At 42.6% G+C, this 13,026-nt stretch overlaps 1 protein-coding gene across 7 annotated transcripts in view; it reads right to left on the bottom strand.

Annotated features, from left to right (window-relative positions):
• The window catches only part of GRB14 (growth factor receptor bound protein 14), a 124,288-nt gene extending 112,089 nt beyond the window's left edge, over positions 1–12,199 (bottom strand). For 2 of the 7 annotated variants that reach the window (XM_070476119.1, XM_070476120.1), the window contains exons 1-2: positions 9,789–10,199; positions 8,405–8,537 (exon numbers count right to left, since the gene is read on the bottom strand). In XM_070476119.1, the coding sequence (XP_070332220.1) occupies positions 8,405–8,537; positions 9,789–9,979 (324 nt within the window). In that variant the 5' untranslated portion in view covers positions 9,980–10,199. Of the gene's footprint in view, positions 1–8,404; positions 8,538–9,788; positions 10,212–11,028; positions 11,106–12,058 lie in introns of those variants that run through there. The other 5 variants (XM_020877210.2, XM_020877211.2, XM_070476121.1 and 2 more) reach the window with 5 other exon arrangements.
• Between the last annotated feature and the right edge of the window lie 827 nt (positions 12,200–13,026).

Genomic DNA, 13,026 nt, shown 5'->3' with positions numbered 1-13,026 from the left:
TCACTAGCAGACAGATTCTTTACCACTGCGCTACCTGGAAACCCCATCTAACATTACAGCTATGGGAAAAATACAAGTGAATAAATAGCCAACTTATAAATGATCTTTCAGAATATTTGGAAACATCTGTAAACTACCAATAGTTAAAAGTGGTAATCTTGCTATTTGTGTTTATTCTCTCTGTGGCTTTGAAAACTACTCAAGTGGAACCAAAGGGAAGGACAAGAAGTAAAAGATACTTTTCCTATGTCAGCTCTCCCATTAGACTTCTAAACTGATTCTGAAAGTTTCCCTTCTGCTCCCTTTCTTCGGCAAAGGCTTGTAGCCATTTCCTAAGTTCTGCATTGAGCTAGCCCTTACTGGGAGTGCCAAAAGGACAATTCCCAAGTCTGCTTATCCTTGCTCAGATACTTATACAATGGAATTTATTACTATTCCATATAAGCTGACATGTTTCAAAACAACCCCATAAGACTACAGAAAGCTTTTTTATATTAATTAAGATCCACATTTATATTGAACCATGAATGACTCCAATTTTCCTTCTCTTGAAAGAACTTAATATACACCCCTAGGGAAAAACAAACTAGAAGCTGAGCTTTCAAAGAAGTAAAAAATAAAAGTCATGTTGCAGATAAAGGTTGGACTGCAAATGCATCCTGCAAATTAACTAAAAATTAGAGGCAAACTTCAAACTGGAAATAAAACCTTGACAAGCAGATCTGCTAGGGGATTTAAGTTTTAAAATAGGAAGAGACAGCTGTTTTCTATTACAGTCGAAGATATCTAACACAAAGCAGGGAGGATCCTGAGTTGATAGTTCCTGTCCTCAGAAGCCAAGGGAGCTCAATAAGAGGCAGGCTTAAAACAAAGAACAAGGAACAAGGAAGATGATCATCACTGAAGGGTGTCATCAGCTGAAACCACTGTCAAGTAAACTCCCTTCAAGCGAATTAAGTGAATTGAGGTAAAGGAGTTGGATCCTGTGAACTGTGCAGGCTATGTCAGACAAATTAATTGGTGGGCTACCATATATCATTCATATATTATAAGAAATTGTGTGTCCACTGCTTTTTGTTTGAGCTTTTTTCCTTAGGGCACTAGTTGTTCATCATTTCCTCCCCACCTCCATACATTATACCTACTGAACTTGTGCTTCCTACTCACAGAATTTGTTTCATAACCTTTGCTGAGTGAGCAGCGGCCCAGGTCCCTTGTGTCAGCTGTGGCTACAGCTGACTGAATAAGAGCTGGACATACTGGGCTAATAGCTCTCTCCAAATATGGACTCCAATCAGTCACCACATGCTAAACCAGCAACAGGAAGAAATAGTTATTCCAATAAGGGTGGCCACTTGGGGCCACATGCAGTGACATGCAATCAAGACAAACAAGACCACAGAGAACTATCAGAGGATGATATGGATTTAGAAAAAGAAGCAGACATTGTGTGCTATGTTTATGGGAAAATAAAGAGAAAGAATGGAGAAAGTGGCTGCCTTGATTTTTGCTGGCTTTCTGATTCCCAGTTCCAGTCTCTCATGAGATCAATGAACTTTTGGCCTTCAGGTACTATAACATAACCTTTCAAACTAGTTCACATGAGGCTCTATTCACCCCAAACAATCAATACCTGGATAAAATGCCAACTAAAGTCCTTTTGTAATATTTCTACCTTTTCTCAACTAAATAAAATTGTCCGCAATCTTGAAAGGTCAAATTGCTCCAGAGCCTGAAAGCAGCAGAGAATGAGTACCCTTAATTTTGTATATATGTTAAAGAAAAATAAGAAGTCAAATCCCGTGCCCTTCACCAGGATATTATAATTCAGTGGATTTTACAAGAAGCCCCAGTATCTATATTTTTAATAAGCATCCCTGCTGATTCTGAGGAAGGTGGTCCAGTGAGAAGTACTGTTCTAAAGCCTGCTTCAATATTGCTACAAAGATCTGGGTACTTCCAAATTTCTGTCAAGGAAAATTATATTCATCAAGTGCCAACATTCAAAAGTAGCACTCTGCTGCTGGAAACACCTATTTGTTTGAAACCCCAATAGGAGCAAGTATTGTTTCTGTATATTTTCTAAAAATATATGAAATTTGCATTTCATTTGACATAATATAGGATTTTGTAAAAGAGCCTGGCGGGCCTAAACACAATGTATAATGCTGTTTCCATGAATTCAAACAGCCAAAGACCTAATTTAAAGATTCTGAAATATAACCAGTTTGTAATTTGAGGATTTCATGTATCATTCCAACTTAGAAAATTTGATTATGAAAGATATTAAGTGATACCAAGGAATTTTTCACATGCAGCTCAGCTGGTAAAGAATCTGCCTGCAATGCAGGAGACCCCAGTTCGATTCCCGGGTCGGGAAGGGGCAGGCTACCCACTCCAGTATTCCTGGACTTCCCTAGTGCGTCAGCTGGTAAAGAATCTGCCTGCAATGTGGGAGACCTGGGTTCGATCCCTGGGTTGGGAAGATCCCCTGGAGAAGGGAACAACTACCCACTGCAGTCAGTATTCTGGCCTGGAGAATTCCAAGGGGTCGCAAAGAGTCAGACACAACTGAATGACTTTCCCTTTTCAAGGAATTTTTATTTTTGTTAGGGAATAATGGCCTGTTGGTTAAATAAGAAAATGTAAAAAAAAAAAAAAAAGAAAGAAAATGTAGTTTCCAGCAATGCATACAAAACTGCGTAGGGATGCAATGACAGGATGTCCAGAATTTACTTTTTTTTAAAGTAATTTATTGGGCTTCAACAAATACAAAAAAAAATTCAAAAAGGAATAGATGAAATAAATGAGACAAAATCTTGATAACTGCTAAATCTGGAAAATGAGAATGGGGAATAGAGTTCTTTGCTTTCTTCTTCTGTGTATATTGGAGAAATGGGTATGTAAATTTGGATAATGCAGCAGCCACATAAGAACCACACATACAGGTTTAGCACTGCACAAATTAAAATCACTACTGACATCATGAAGGAATGATATCAGAGACCCTTTCATCGGGGACAGAGACAAACTTATTGTTTGATAGTCCTGGACATATGAGAAGAAAACAAAAATCAAAGGCAGAGCATATGGAAAAGAATTTCTTTAATTATTTGGAAGATAGTTTTTATTTTCCTGAGATATACAAAAAGGTTTAATTCAATATAAAATAGACCAGAAATAGTGTAGTGAGGGACAAACACATATAGAAATGACACTTTTCGATTTCCCTTTATCTAAACTGTGGAAGCATGGACAAATCACTTCTGAGTTTTGTACTTTTTTTTTTTTTTTTTTTAGTTTTGTACTTTTTAAAAAAAAATCTTACGATCTGGATGACAGACACACTTCCTGGCCTCAGTGTGCCTGTGGACTGTAAACTACACACGAAATCCACTTATTAATAACACTGATAAAACTTACTTGATGTAGACCAATGATTTGATAGATTTTTCATATCAGTTTTAGGGAGAAGACAGAGAAGAAAGCTAGAGGGGGAAGAAAACACAAAAAGACTGCTATAGTCGAGGAAGGAAAAAGAAAAAGGAATCCAGATCCTTAGATGGAGATCATCAAACGGCATTTGCTGCCTCACCTTTTATATTAAGGGGAGAGTTATAACTAACAACTGATACAGGTTTATTACTTTGCTATTCTTACAGTTCTCAGTTTCTACAGATACTGTACCTTCCTTAAAAGTGGGCTGTCTATGCTTCAAGAAATCCAATTTTCAGGTTCTAGCTGTGATAATATCAACTACATAACATTTCTTTGCCTCAATTTACTCATCTGTAGAAGACTGTTTCACCAGCTTATCTCAAAGATCTCTTCCAGCTTGAAACTTCCATGACACTATTTCTCACAGGTGATTTTTTATCTTTAAAATCTTCAGTGGCTTTATTTTGAATTAGTTATCCTACACAGTCCTGGAAAGCAATGAGCCAGAGCAACCAATAAACTGAGTCCAAGAACAAAAATAACCCGGGGGTAGGCAAACTCGAGAAAAGAACTGATTCTTTTGCAAAGGCTAAAGATATTCTTTCCCTTTCTTCAAACAATAAGTGCTCAGGTATGACTTCCTGGTAAATTTTAATCAGAAACAGAAGAAAAGATAGCTAAATTCATAAGTTCAGTTACTTTTCAAATAAAATTTAAATTGCAAGTAACTTTTCTGGATCATGTATATGGAGGGCACACTTTAAATCTGCTTTATTGGCAAACACAAAGAAATACACTGAAGAAATATACCCAGTTAGTATTATTTTAAAAGGGGGGGGGGGGAGGATAAAGAATCCAGATTCTATCCCAATCTAGTTCTTATTTTAAAATAAAAATATTGAAAGCATATAGTAATGTATACTTTGAGACATTTTATTTGCACAAAGAGATAAAGCATATTCTATTTGTGGCATCAATTCATTTTACCACTCATGTATTATGTAGACATCGCAAATTGTAAAAAACAAAAAAAAGTATCTATGGCCTGTAAAATGGTTTTTGACTGTGGTTTTGAAAGGCCAAGATTTAACATTGCCAGTCTGGTTTCTTTCAAACTTTCTGGTCATTTATTTCTAAGTAACAAGTGCAATTCTTCACTTTTTCTATGGGGAGAAAAGAATTGCTAAAATGACTGGAATGGTTAAACAAAACAAAGAGAGACTATAAAGAAATGAGACATCGTCTCCTATAATGTTTTCAGCCATAAATAATAGTCAATAGGAACCTAGTACATCATCTCAACCAAAGGTCAGAGATAATTGGGCCTGAAATATCATCTTGTAAAGGGGTAATCTGTGTCACAAAGACACTGAGCTTGGGGGAGTTACTGACATAGAGTCCATCTGTCCCCAAAACCTCCCTCATTCTGAAGAACTAAGCATATAGAAAGGAATAAAACCAAAGGATCAGTTCTAAAAGCCAAGTCTAGGTGCAGAAAAGAGAACAAAAAGAATGTAAGAGATTTCCCTGGCAGCCCGTGTGTTGTCACTTCGGTTGTATCCAACTCATCCAACTCCATGGCTCCTCTGTCCATGGGATTCTCCAGGCAAGAATATTGGAGTGAGCTGCCATGCCCTCCTCCAGGGGATCTTCCCAACCCAGGGATAGAACCCACATCTCTTATGGCTCCTGCATTGGCAGGCAGGTTCTTTACCAGTAGTGCCACCTGGAAGTCCTGCCCTAGTGGTCCAGTAGTTAAAATCCACTTTGCAATGCAGGTGATAGAGGTTCGATCCCTGGTCAGGGAACTAAGATCCCACAACCAGAGAGCCGGCAAGCCACAACTTCTGAGCCTGAGCACTCTAAAGCCTGCGCCCCACAACGAGAGGCCCCCGCACCTCAATGAGAAGTCCCTCCGCTGCAGCAAGAGAAACCCCTGTGTGCTGCAACTAGAGAAAGCCCGTGCTCGTCAACAAAGATCCCAGTGCTCAGGCCTGGTGCACTGGGAAGACCCAGAGGGATCGGGTGGAGAGGGAGGTGGGAGGGGGGACCGGGATGGGGAATACATGTAAATCCATGGCTAATTCATTTCAATGTATGACAAAAACCACTGCAATGATGTAAAGTAATTAGCCTCCAACTAATAAAAATAAATGGAAAAAAAAAAAAAACAAAGATCCCAGAGGCTGCAACGAAAACCCGGCACAGCCAAAATAAAAGATTGCACAAAGGAGCCTTCTTGCCCAGCTCTAGGACATCCTTCTCTTCATGGAAATCCCAACCCTCACACCAAGGAAGAGATGAGCAGGGAGGGCGCTTCTCCGATGGGAGTACTCTTGGGACTGGTCCCTAGGATTCAGGCCAGAACTCTCTCGGGCCACAGCACGGCTGTCTGTGCGGGTGCAGGGCTCTTGCTGAAGATCACTGTGGGACAGCTCACAAAGGCCCAAGTAGGGAACTGGCCGGAGTAAGGCACAGCGTAGCACCCTTCTCCCACTTTGCCAATCTGCTGAACCGGGTCTGAAGAAACACCGTCATTCAGAATCAGATGTCCTACTCTAGATGGTGACTACCCACACTTGGGCCACACTCTGACTTGACGCTGACACGTACACCCACTCTCTCTTTTTTCTTCCTCTATTAACCTAATCATAAGATGTTTATTCTCTCTTTATTCAAAAGAAATCCTGCCCCTTCGACTCACCTGGTAGACACAGACTTTCTCCCAGTGTTCATTCATGAATTTAAAGCTGGAGTAAACCCAGGCCTTTCTCCCTCTTCTTCCCTTCCTCTGTTCATGTCCTAATGCTTAACCTAGCCCTACCTTTTGATAAACACCCTTTTTAATTTAATTATTTGTTTCTTTTGCTTTGTGGCAGTACTACACAGTATGTGGGATCTTAGTTCCCTAGTCAGATAGAACTCATGTCCCCTGCATTGGAAAAATGGGGTTTTAACCACTGGACCACCAGGGAAGTCCCGATAAACACCCTTTGGATGACATTTTTGCTTAGCTCTGTGCCTCAGAGCCTAGGATGATGCAAGAAACATAGCAGGCCATCCATTAATAGGGAAAACGATGTATTAAATTCCCCAAAGGACTATTATGCCATCATCAGACATTTCCTTTCCCCATCCTGGATCACAGGGATAGTTCAAAATCAATTTTTCCATCACCATGATGCACAAATGAATCTATCATCCATATTCCCATCTTACATCTTAACCCAAACACATATTATTGAACCCATCACAAATAGTAAAAGTGCAGACAAAAGGAAAGAGAACAATAGCTGGGGGAAAATAATCTACCATCTTCTCTCTTTTCATTAACCCTTTCCTTATGGCAAGCACCTGACTGTTTAAATTTGTTGCTTCTACCCTTGGAAGAAAAGCTATGACAAACCTAGATAGCATATTAAAAAGCAGAGACATCACTTTGCTGACATAGGTCTGTATAGTCAAAGCTATGGTTTTTCCAGTAATCATGTCAGGATGTGAGAGTTGGACCACAAAGAAGGGTAGACGCCAAAGAATTGATACTTTCAAACTGTGGTGCTGGAGAAGGCTCTTGAGAGTACCTTGAATGGCAAGATCAAACTAGTCGATCCTAAAGGAAATCAACCCTGAATATTCACTGGAAGGACTGATGCAGAAGCTGAAGCTCCAATACTTTGGCCATCTGATGCAAAGAACGGACTCACTGGACAACACACTGTTGCTGGGAAAGATTGAAGGCAAAAGAAGGGCGCAGCAGAGGATGAGATGGTTGGATGGCATCACCAATTCAACGGACATGTATGTGTATGTATGTGAAACTCGCTCAGTTGTGTCCGAGTCTTTGCTACCCCATGGACTATACGGTCCGTGAAATTCTCTAGGCCAGAATACTAGAGTGGCTAGCTGTTCCCTTCTCCAGGGGATCTTCTCAACCCAGGAATTGAACTGGTGTCTCTTGCATTGCAAATGGATTCTTTACCAACTAAGCCATCAGGGAAGCTCCCAGGGGACATGAGTTTGAGCAAATCCTAGGAAATAGTAAAAGACAGGGTAGCCTGGTGTGCTGTTTGTAGTACATAGGGTCACAAAGAGTCGGACACGACTGAGCGACTACAAACAACAACCCTTGCAAGAACAAGGTACATTGTACCTAGTGAAGTTTCTCTTTGTTTGCTGATTCAAGACTGGAATGAAGTATATTCAGAAGAGATGGGATTAACTTAGGAAACACTTTATATATATATATATATATATATATATATATATATATAAACACTTTTTTATTGTATATATATAATTGTGATGCATCTCCCCACAGTTGCTTGGTTCTTGAAGTTTAATTGCTCAAGTCAGCTCCAAACTAGAAACTTTAAAGAAAGTCATAAAAACTAAGTCCATATGCTAATCATCACTTACAAGTCATCTGCCTTCTGCACTCAGAAGCTTCCAGAGGAATTCGCTGAAATGAAAGAAAACCTGTGGAGTCCAAAATTCCATTTACCTTTCACCACAGATTCACCATTATCAATTTCCTTTAGTAAGTAAGGTTGGCTTGGGTTGAAAATATGAAAGATTAAAGAAAGTATTAAAGGAACCAGTCAATTCCCTTCTCACTCTAAATCACTACCCGCTCTCCCAATTTCTGAGTTAAAATTGATCAGTTATCATATATAACTCTTCACTTACAATGTGAATAATAATAGCTCCTAGGCTCTGTACTTCACATATATTCTTTAATTTAATCCATTCCAAAAGCCTGATGGGTATGTTTTAACGTCCCCATTATACAGATGTGAAAAGTGAGACCCTAAAGGAAACTAATGGCAAAGAATTATGTCAGCTAACAGAGTTATTTAAAATAGGCCAAGCTAATCTTTTGCTAATATTGTAAGTTATTAAATACCTTAAAGATTATATGATATAGAACTTCTAAGATTTTTTAATTAGAACATTTTTAAATGCATACCTGTTTTTTCCTTGAATTTGCTTTGGGAAACAGGCCTGCTGACAACACAGATGTAAATGGAGAGCAGCATAGCTCAGGAAAAGGGTTTGGAATAGATGGCATTTCCAGAACATCAAGATCTTTCTTTTTTCTCCTACAGAGAGAACATAGGATGTAATTTACATAAAACGGAATGTAAAATATAATTGCTGTCAGGGTTGAGACGTTAAGGCCAGAATGCCCCACTCTGTGACAATACTAATATAAAGTATACAGGAAAGGTCTGTGGTGTACTACCTGTGGGTCAGAATAAAACACGTTAATTGACATAAATCAATCTCCTTTTGCATTCCTTTCTTTCTTTCTTTTCTTTTGGCCTTTAAAAAAAAAAAATCGCCAGGCCTGGAAGCCCCATTTCCAGGACTTCTGATAATTCTCCTGAAACTGACATACAGACTACAGAATTATTGAAGTAAAAATCATCCTGAGTAGTTAGACATTGTTTTGCATCCACTACATTGACAGTCTATAAACATTTAGTGAATTCATCCCTATTCTATTCTACTAATCACTTTTGAAAGTTATGGTTTATTAATTATAGCTGTGGTTCATCTCACTTCAAATTTCATTCACAATGTGGCCCACACACAGTCTGTTGATTTTTCAAGTGCTTATAGATACTAAACTGCAAGGCAGTGTTTTTGAGGGGGCTAGTGAATAGAACTTGCTAGTATTAATGTACTTTGGTCCACTGCAGAGTAATTTTAACTTCAGTGAAGTTGAAGCACTTTGAAAATCTGAAGAAGAAAAAAAAGACACCATTTAAATGTATGAATATAAAGGACTATAGATTTTTGTATTGTTGCAGCCTTTTTCTTTCCTAAAGTATGTGTGAAATTGTGAATTCTACAGGCACTTAGGGCTGAATGCTATGGAGATTGGGAAACACTTTAAAGCCTCTATTCTTTCCTGATGATCAGCTAGACTGCTCAAATGTCAATCCGTACTTTGCCTCTCCAGGGTCGCTCTAAGACTCCATGTGGGAGGCGAACTGATTTATTCTGATTTTTTATAATATATAAAAGGGATTTTGTTGTTTGTTTTTTAAAGCAGTAAGAAGGAAGGAGGGTGGTCAGCCTGGAGCTCGGCCTCCTAGTTCACACCGATGAGCAGAGGCGAGAGCGACCCGGAGCTCTCAATGAAACGGTGATGCTATTTATAAGGCGCTGGGAGATCGCAATGTCCTGCCCATCCGGTAGGAGCCAGCTCAAAGGGAATTGTCTTCAGAGACTTTCTCAAACTTGGCCCAGCTCTGGGCACATGGCTCACCCCCTAGGACCGCCTCCTCACCCCTCGTCGGCTGCCAACCCAGGACACTCCCCCGCGCCCTCCGAGGGCTGCCTACCTGTCTGCCGCACAGCCGCGGGTCGCGTCCGGAGGGGGCAGGAGCGCCCGCGCGTGCAGCCAGGGTGCCGGCGCCAGGTCGCGGGCGTCGCCCCTCCCCTGGGCAGCGCCGCACACCTGGGCGGCCAGCGGCGAGTCCCGGGCAGCCGCCCGACCCGCGGCGCTCTGCCCATCTTGCAGGGAAGTGGTCATTGTCGCCGGCCGGGGGGCTCGGGCGTCATGGGAGACCCGGCGCGGGGGGAGAAGGAGATCGGGCGGCGGGAGGCGAGGTGCCGGTTCGGCAGCCCGTGCACGCTGCAGGTGCGGTGGCCTCGCCGCCTGCGCTCTGGACCCGGGCGGCTCAGACGCTCGGCCGAGCGGTAGGCGAGGCGGCGGGGGAGGGGAGGGGGCGGAGGAGGAGGGTGGGGAGAGGGGAGGAGCGGCGGGTGGGTGGGGGCCGCGGGCGGCGGGGCGAGGCGCGGAGGGGGCGGGGAGGGCGCCGGACGGGCCCCACTCGCGGCCCGGGGCGCCGGGGGGCGCTGGCTGGGGGCCCGCGCCGCCCGCGCTGGGGCCTGCCTGCCGGCTCCCGAGGCTCCGGCCGCCGGCTTCCCAGGTGGGCGCCGGAGCGCCAGGCTGAGCCCGAGGTCGGGGCGGATCCACGTCGCGGGAGGCGGGATCCATGTGATCCGGCGCTCCCTCGGGGCGAGCCTGGCAGGGCGCAGGCGGGGCGGGGGTCTGGGCAGCCCTGACCCCCGAGACTTTTCATTCTTGCTCTGCTAGCGGAGAGCTGTCGCCGGGCCGCCATGACAGGCCCACCGTGCCAGGAGAGCGGGGGACCAGGTTTGTCCCAGTCTGTCCCCCACGTGCCTCTTCTTGCTTCCACTCCTCAGCTGAGGACACCGGCGAGGGAGAAGGGGTGGACGGGGCACAAGCAGTACAATCGGTGCCGAAAACTCCTGAGATGTTTGAGAATTCTGAGTAAGGTATGAGTAAACCTGACGTCTTAGGAATTAGGAAGATTATTCATTTTCTTCTGATAAGAGCAGCTCTCATCTAATGAGTCCCCACTCTGCCTAGCCCCGTTCAACCTCACAACGGCCTCATAAATTAGATGTTTACCCAGAATAAGGGAATTGAGGCTCAAAGTCATGGAGTACCTGGTACAAGACAGGGCTAGTGAAGTAGTGCAGTGAAGCTTCCAACCCGAAAGATTCCATGCCCCAAATCCAGACTGTTTGAAGTGGTAATTACATTACGCTCACCTGAGATGCAGTCGCCCTACTCTGAATTCTGGGTGGTAAATCTGTTAATGCTCTTCCAATAAGTGCACCATCCCAGTGCACTGTTTGGGATTTCCAAATGTTTTATACACTCTTTGTTCTTTGACCAAATTAGGTAACATCTGTCCCTGGCTTCTGTTAACCAGGTTTTCTTAACCTTCACAACCTCTGCCCAGGGAAAGGCAAACACTGCCTCCTAAGGCAACTGGCAAAGCCCCCTGCTCCATATCTGCGTGTCACCCCAACACACACACACACACCATGGCACCATCCACTGCCGACACCCAGGGTTTGCTAATCCCCAGCCTGTGAGAAATCTGTAGTACTTCATAGAGGCACAAAATTTTGAGTCAAAGAGCTTACAGAATCCAAGTTTTGCTCACGTCAAAATTAAAACCCAATAAATAGCAATATTGACCTGGGTTACACATCAAGAGTGGTCTCCAGGACACTTTATGCAATGCAATGGCTAAGCCCAGACCAAATGGTAGCTCCCCTGATGGATAAGATTAGCAATACTAATCATGATGATAGCTAACACATTGGTGCTGTGTGCCAGGCAAAGCCCTCATTCACATCCTATTCCATGAAGGATGGTCTGGATTCTATGTGGATTTCAAGAGAGTTTAATGTAAAAACGTACAGATATGTTGAAGTCTTTCCAGCAAAATAAAAAAGAAGCAGGTATTTGCAGATAACTTGAGCTAAAGACATAAAGAAAGAAATATATTTTCTTCCTCATCATCATCAATCATTCCTATTTTCATTCAAAAGTCCTGCAGGCAGCCATTGCTCCTTTCTGAAAATGATATAGTTTGAACATTCTAACAGGAGAGTGAATCAATGGCTGAGGTCTGTCCCCTCCCTACTCAACAACTCTCTGTCTCTCTGTCTCATACAGAGAAAGAGAGAGCAGGCTGTCTTTTTTTGCCAGAGAAAAGAGTAGGTGGAAACTATATCTTTGGAATCACTGGAAATACTATTTCCCAGTTGTGTATACTGCTCCACTTACCAGCATAAATTTTTAACCTCAGGAAAGAATATTCATTGGTTGGAATGAGATCTCAATTGTGTCTCCCCTCTCTGGGCATTTTCTCATTTAGTGGAAATCCAGAGAGTATCCATTTGCAGACTTTATATTCCTCCTCTAACCCCCATGAGGAAAACTTGTTATACCTGTAGTAATTGGGGGGCAAAAAGGAAAAGAACAAATCTGAGGAATGAGAACTTAAATAGTTTTGCCTTGTAGATTGACGTTACATATTGAATTTACTCCCAGACACCTTGAGGATCTATATCAAGAATGATACAGTTCCCTCATTCACATTTTTGAAGCAAGCCAACAAAAGAACTAGCTTTTGTATCCAAGAGATTTACCAAAAAAAAAAACTTTCTGAATAAAGAACTATGCAATATAAAAGGTGCAGAATACTATGAGACCTAGTACAGCCTAAGAGAATACAGAGGCATTTTTCTGTGAAAAGGGTAGTTCAAAAGAGATTTTCCTTCCCATAACTAATGAAGATAGCGGAAGCTAGTAAAGCAGATACCTTGTCACCACAGAGTCAGTCCTCCCCTAGCGGCTGTTCTTTTTTGACTTGAGCCTGTAAAATGGCAAAGGAAGCAGTTTGTCTCCTGGCCCCTCCCCCACTGTAAGCCTTTTCTGCCCCTGGTCTCTCTCCGGGCATCCTAGGCTTCCTACCCCTAGGGAAAATGTGGCCTCTGCTTTCTTCTCTCCCTTTCTCAGCCAATCAAACTGCTTAACCCTTTATACTGGGAAAGATAGCCCATGTACAGACAAGAAGGTCACAAACAGAACTGTGTGATGATTTATCATAAGGCAAACACTGATGTCAGATGATGAAATGCATTACTGTCAGTCATCCCAAAGCCCAGCCCTCCGATCCAGATTTTCCGCGTAATCATAGTAAACTCATAATTTAACCGTAAGTATCCATCCCTACTCACAACAGAGTAGGT

Source organism: Odocoileus virginianus, chromosome 13, assembly GCF_023699985.2.
Source record: "Odocoileus virginianus isolate 20LAN1187 ecotype Illinois chromosome 13, Ovbor_1.2, whole genome shotgun sequence".
Classification (NCBI taxonomy): domain Eukaryota; kingdom Metazoa; phylum Chordata; class Mammalia; order Artiodactyla; family Cervidae; genus Odocoileus; species Odocoileus virginianus.
The sequence above is the reverse complement of the archived record's forward strand: the minus strand, read 5'-3'. Positions and strand labels throughout refer to the sequence as shown.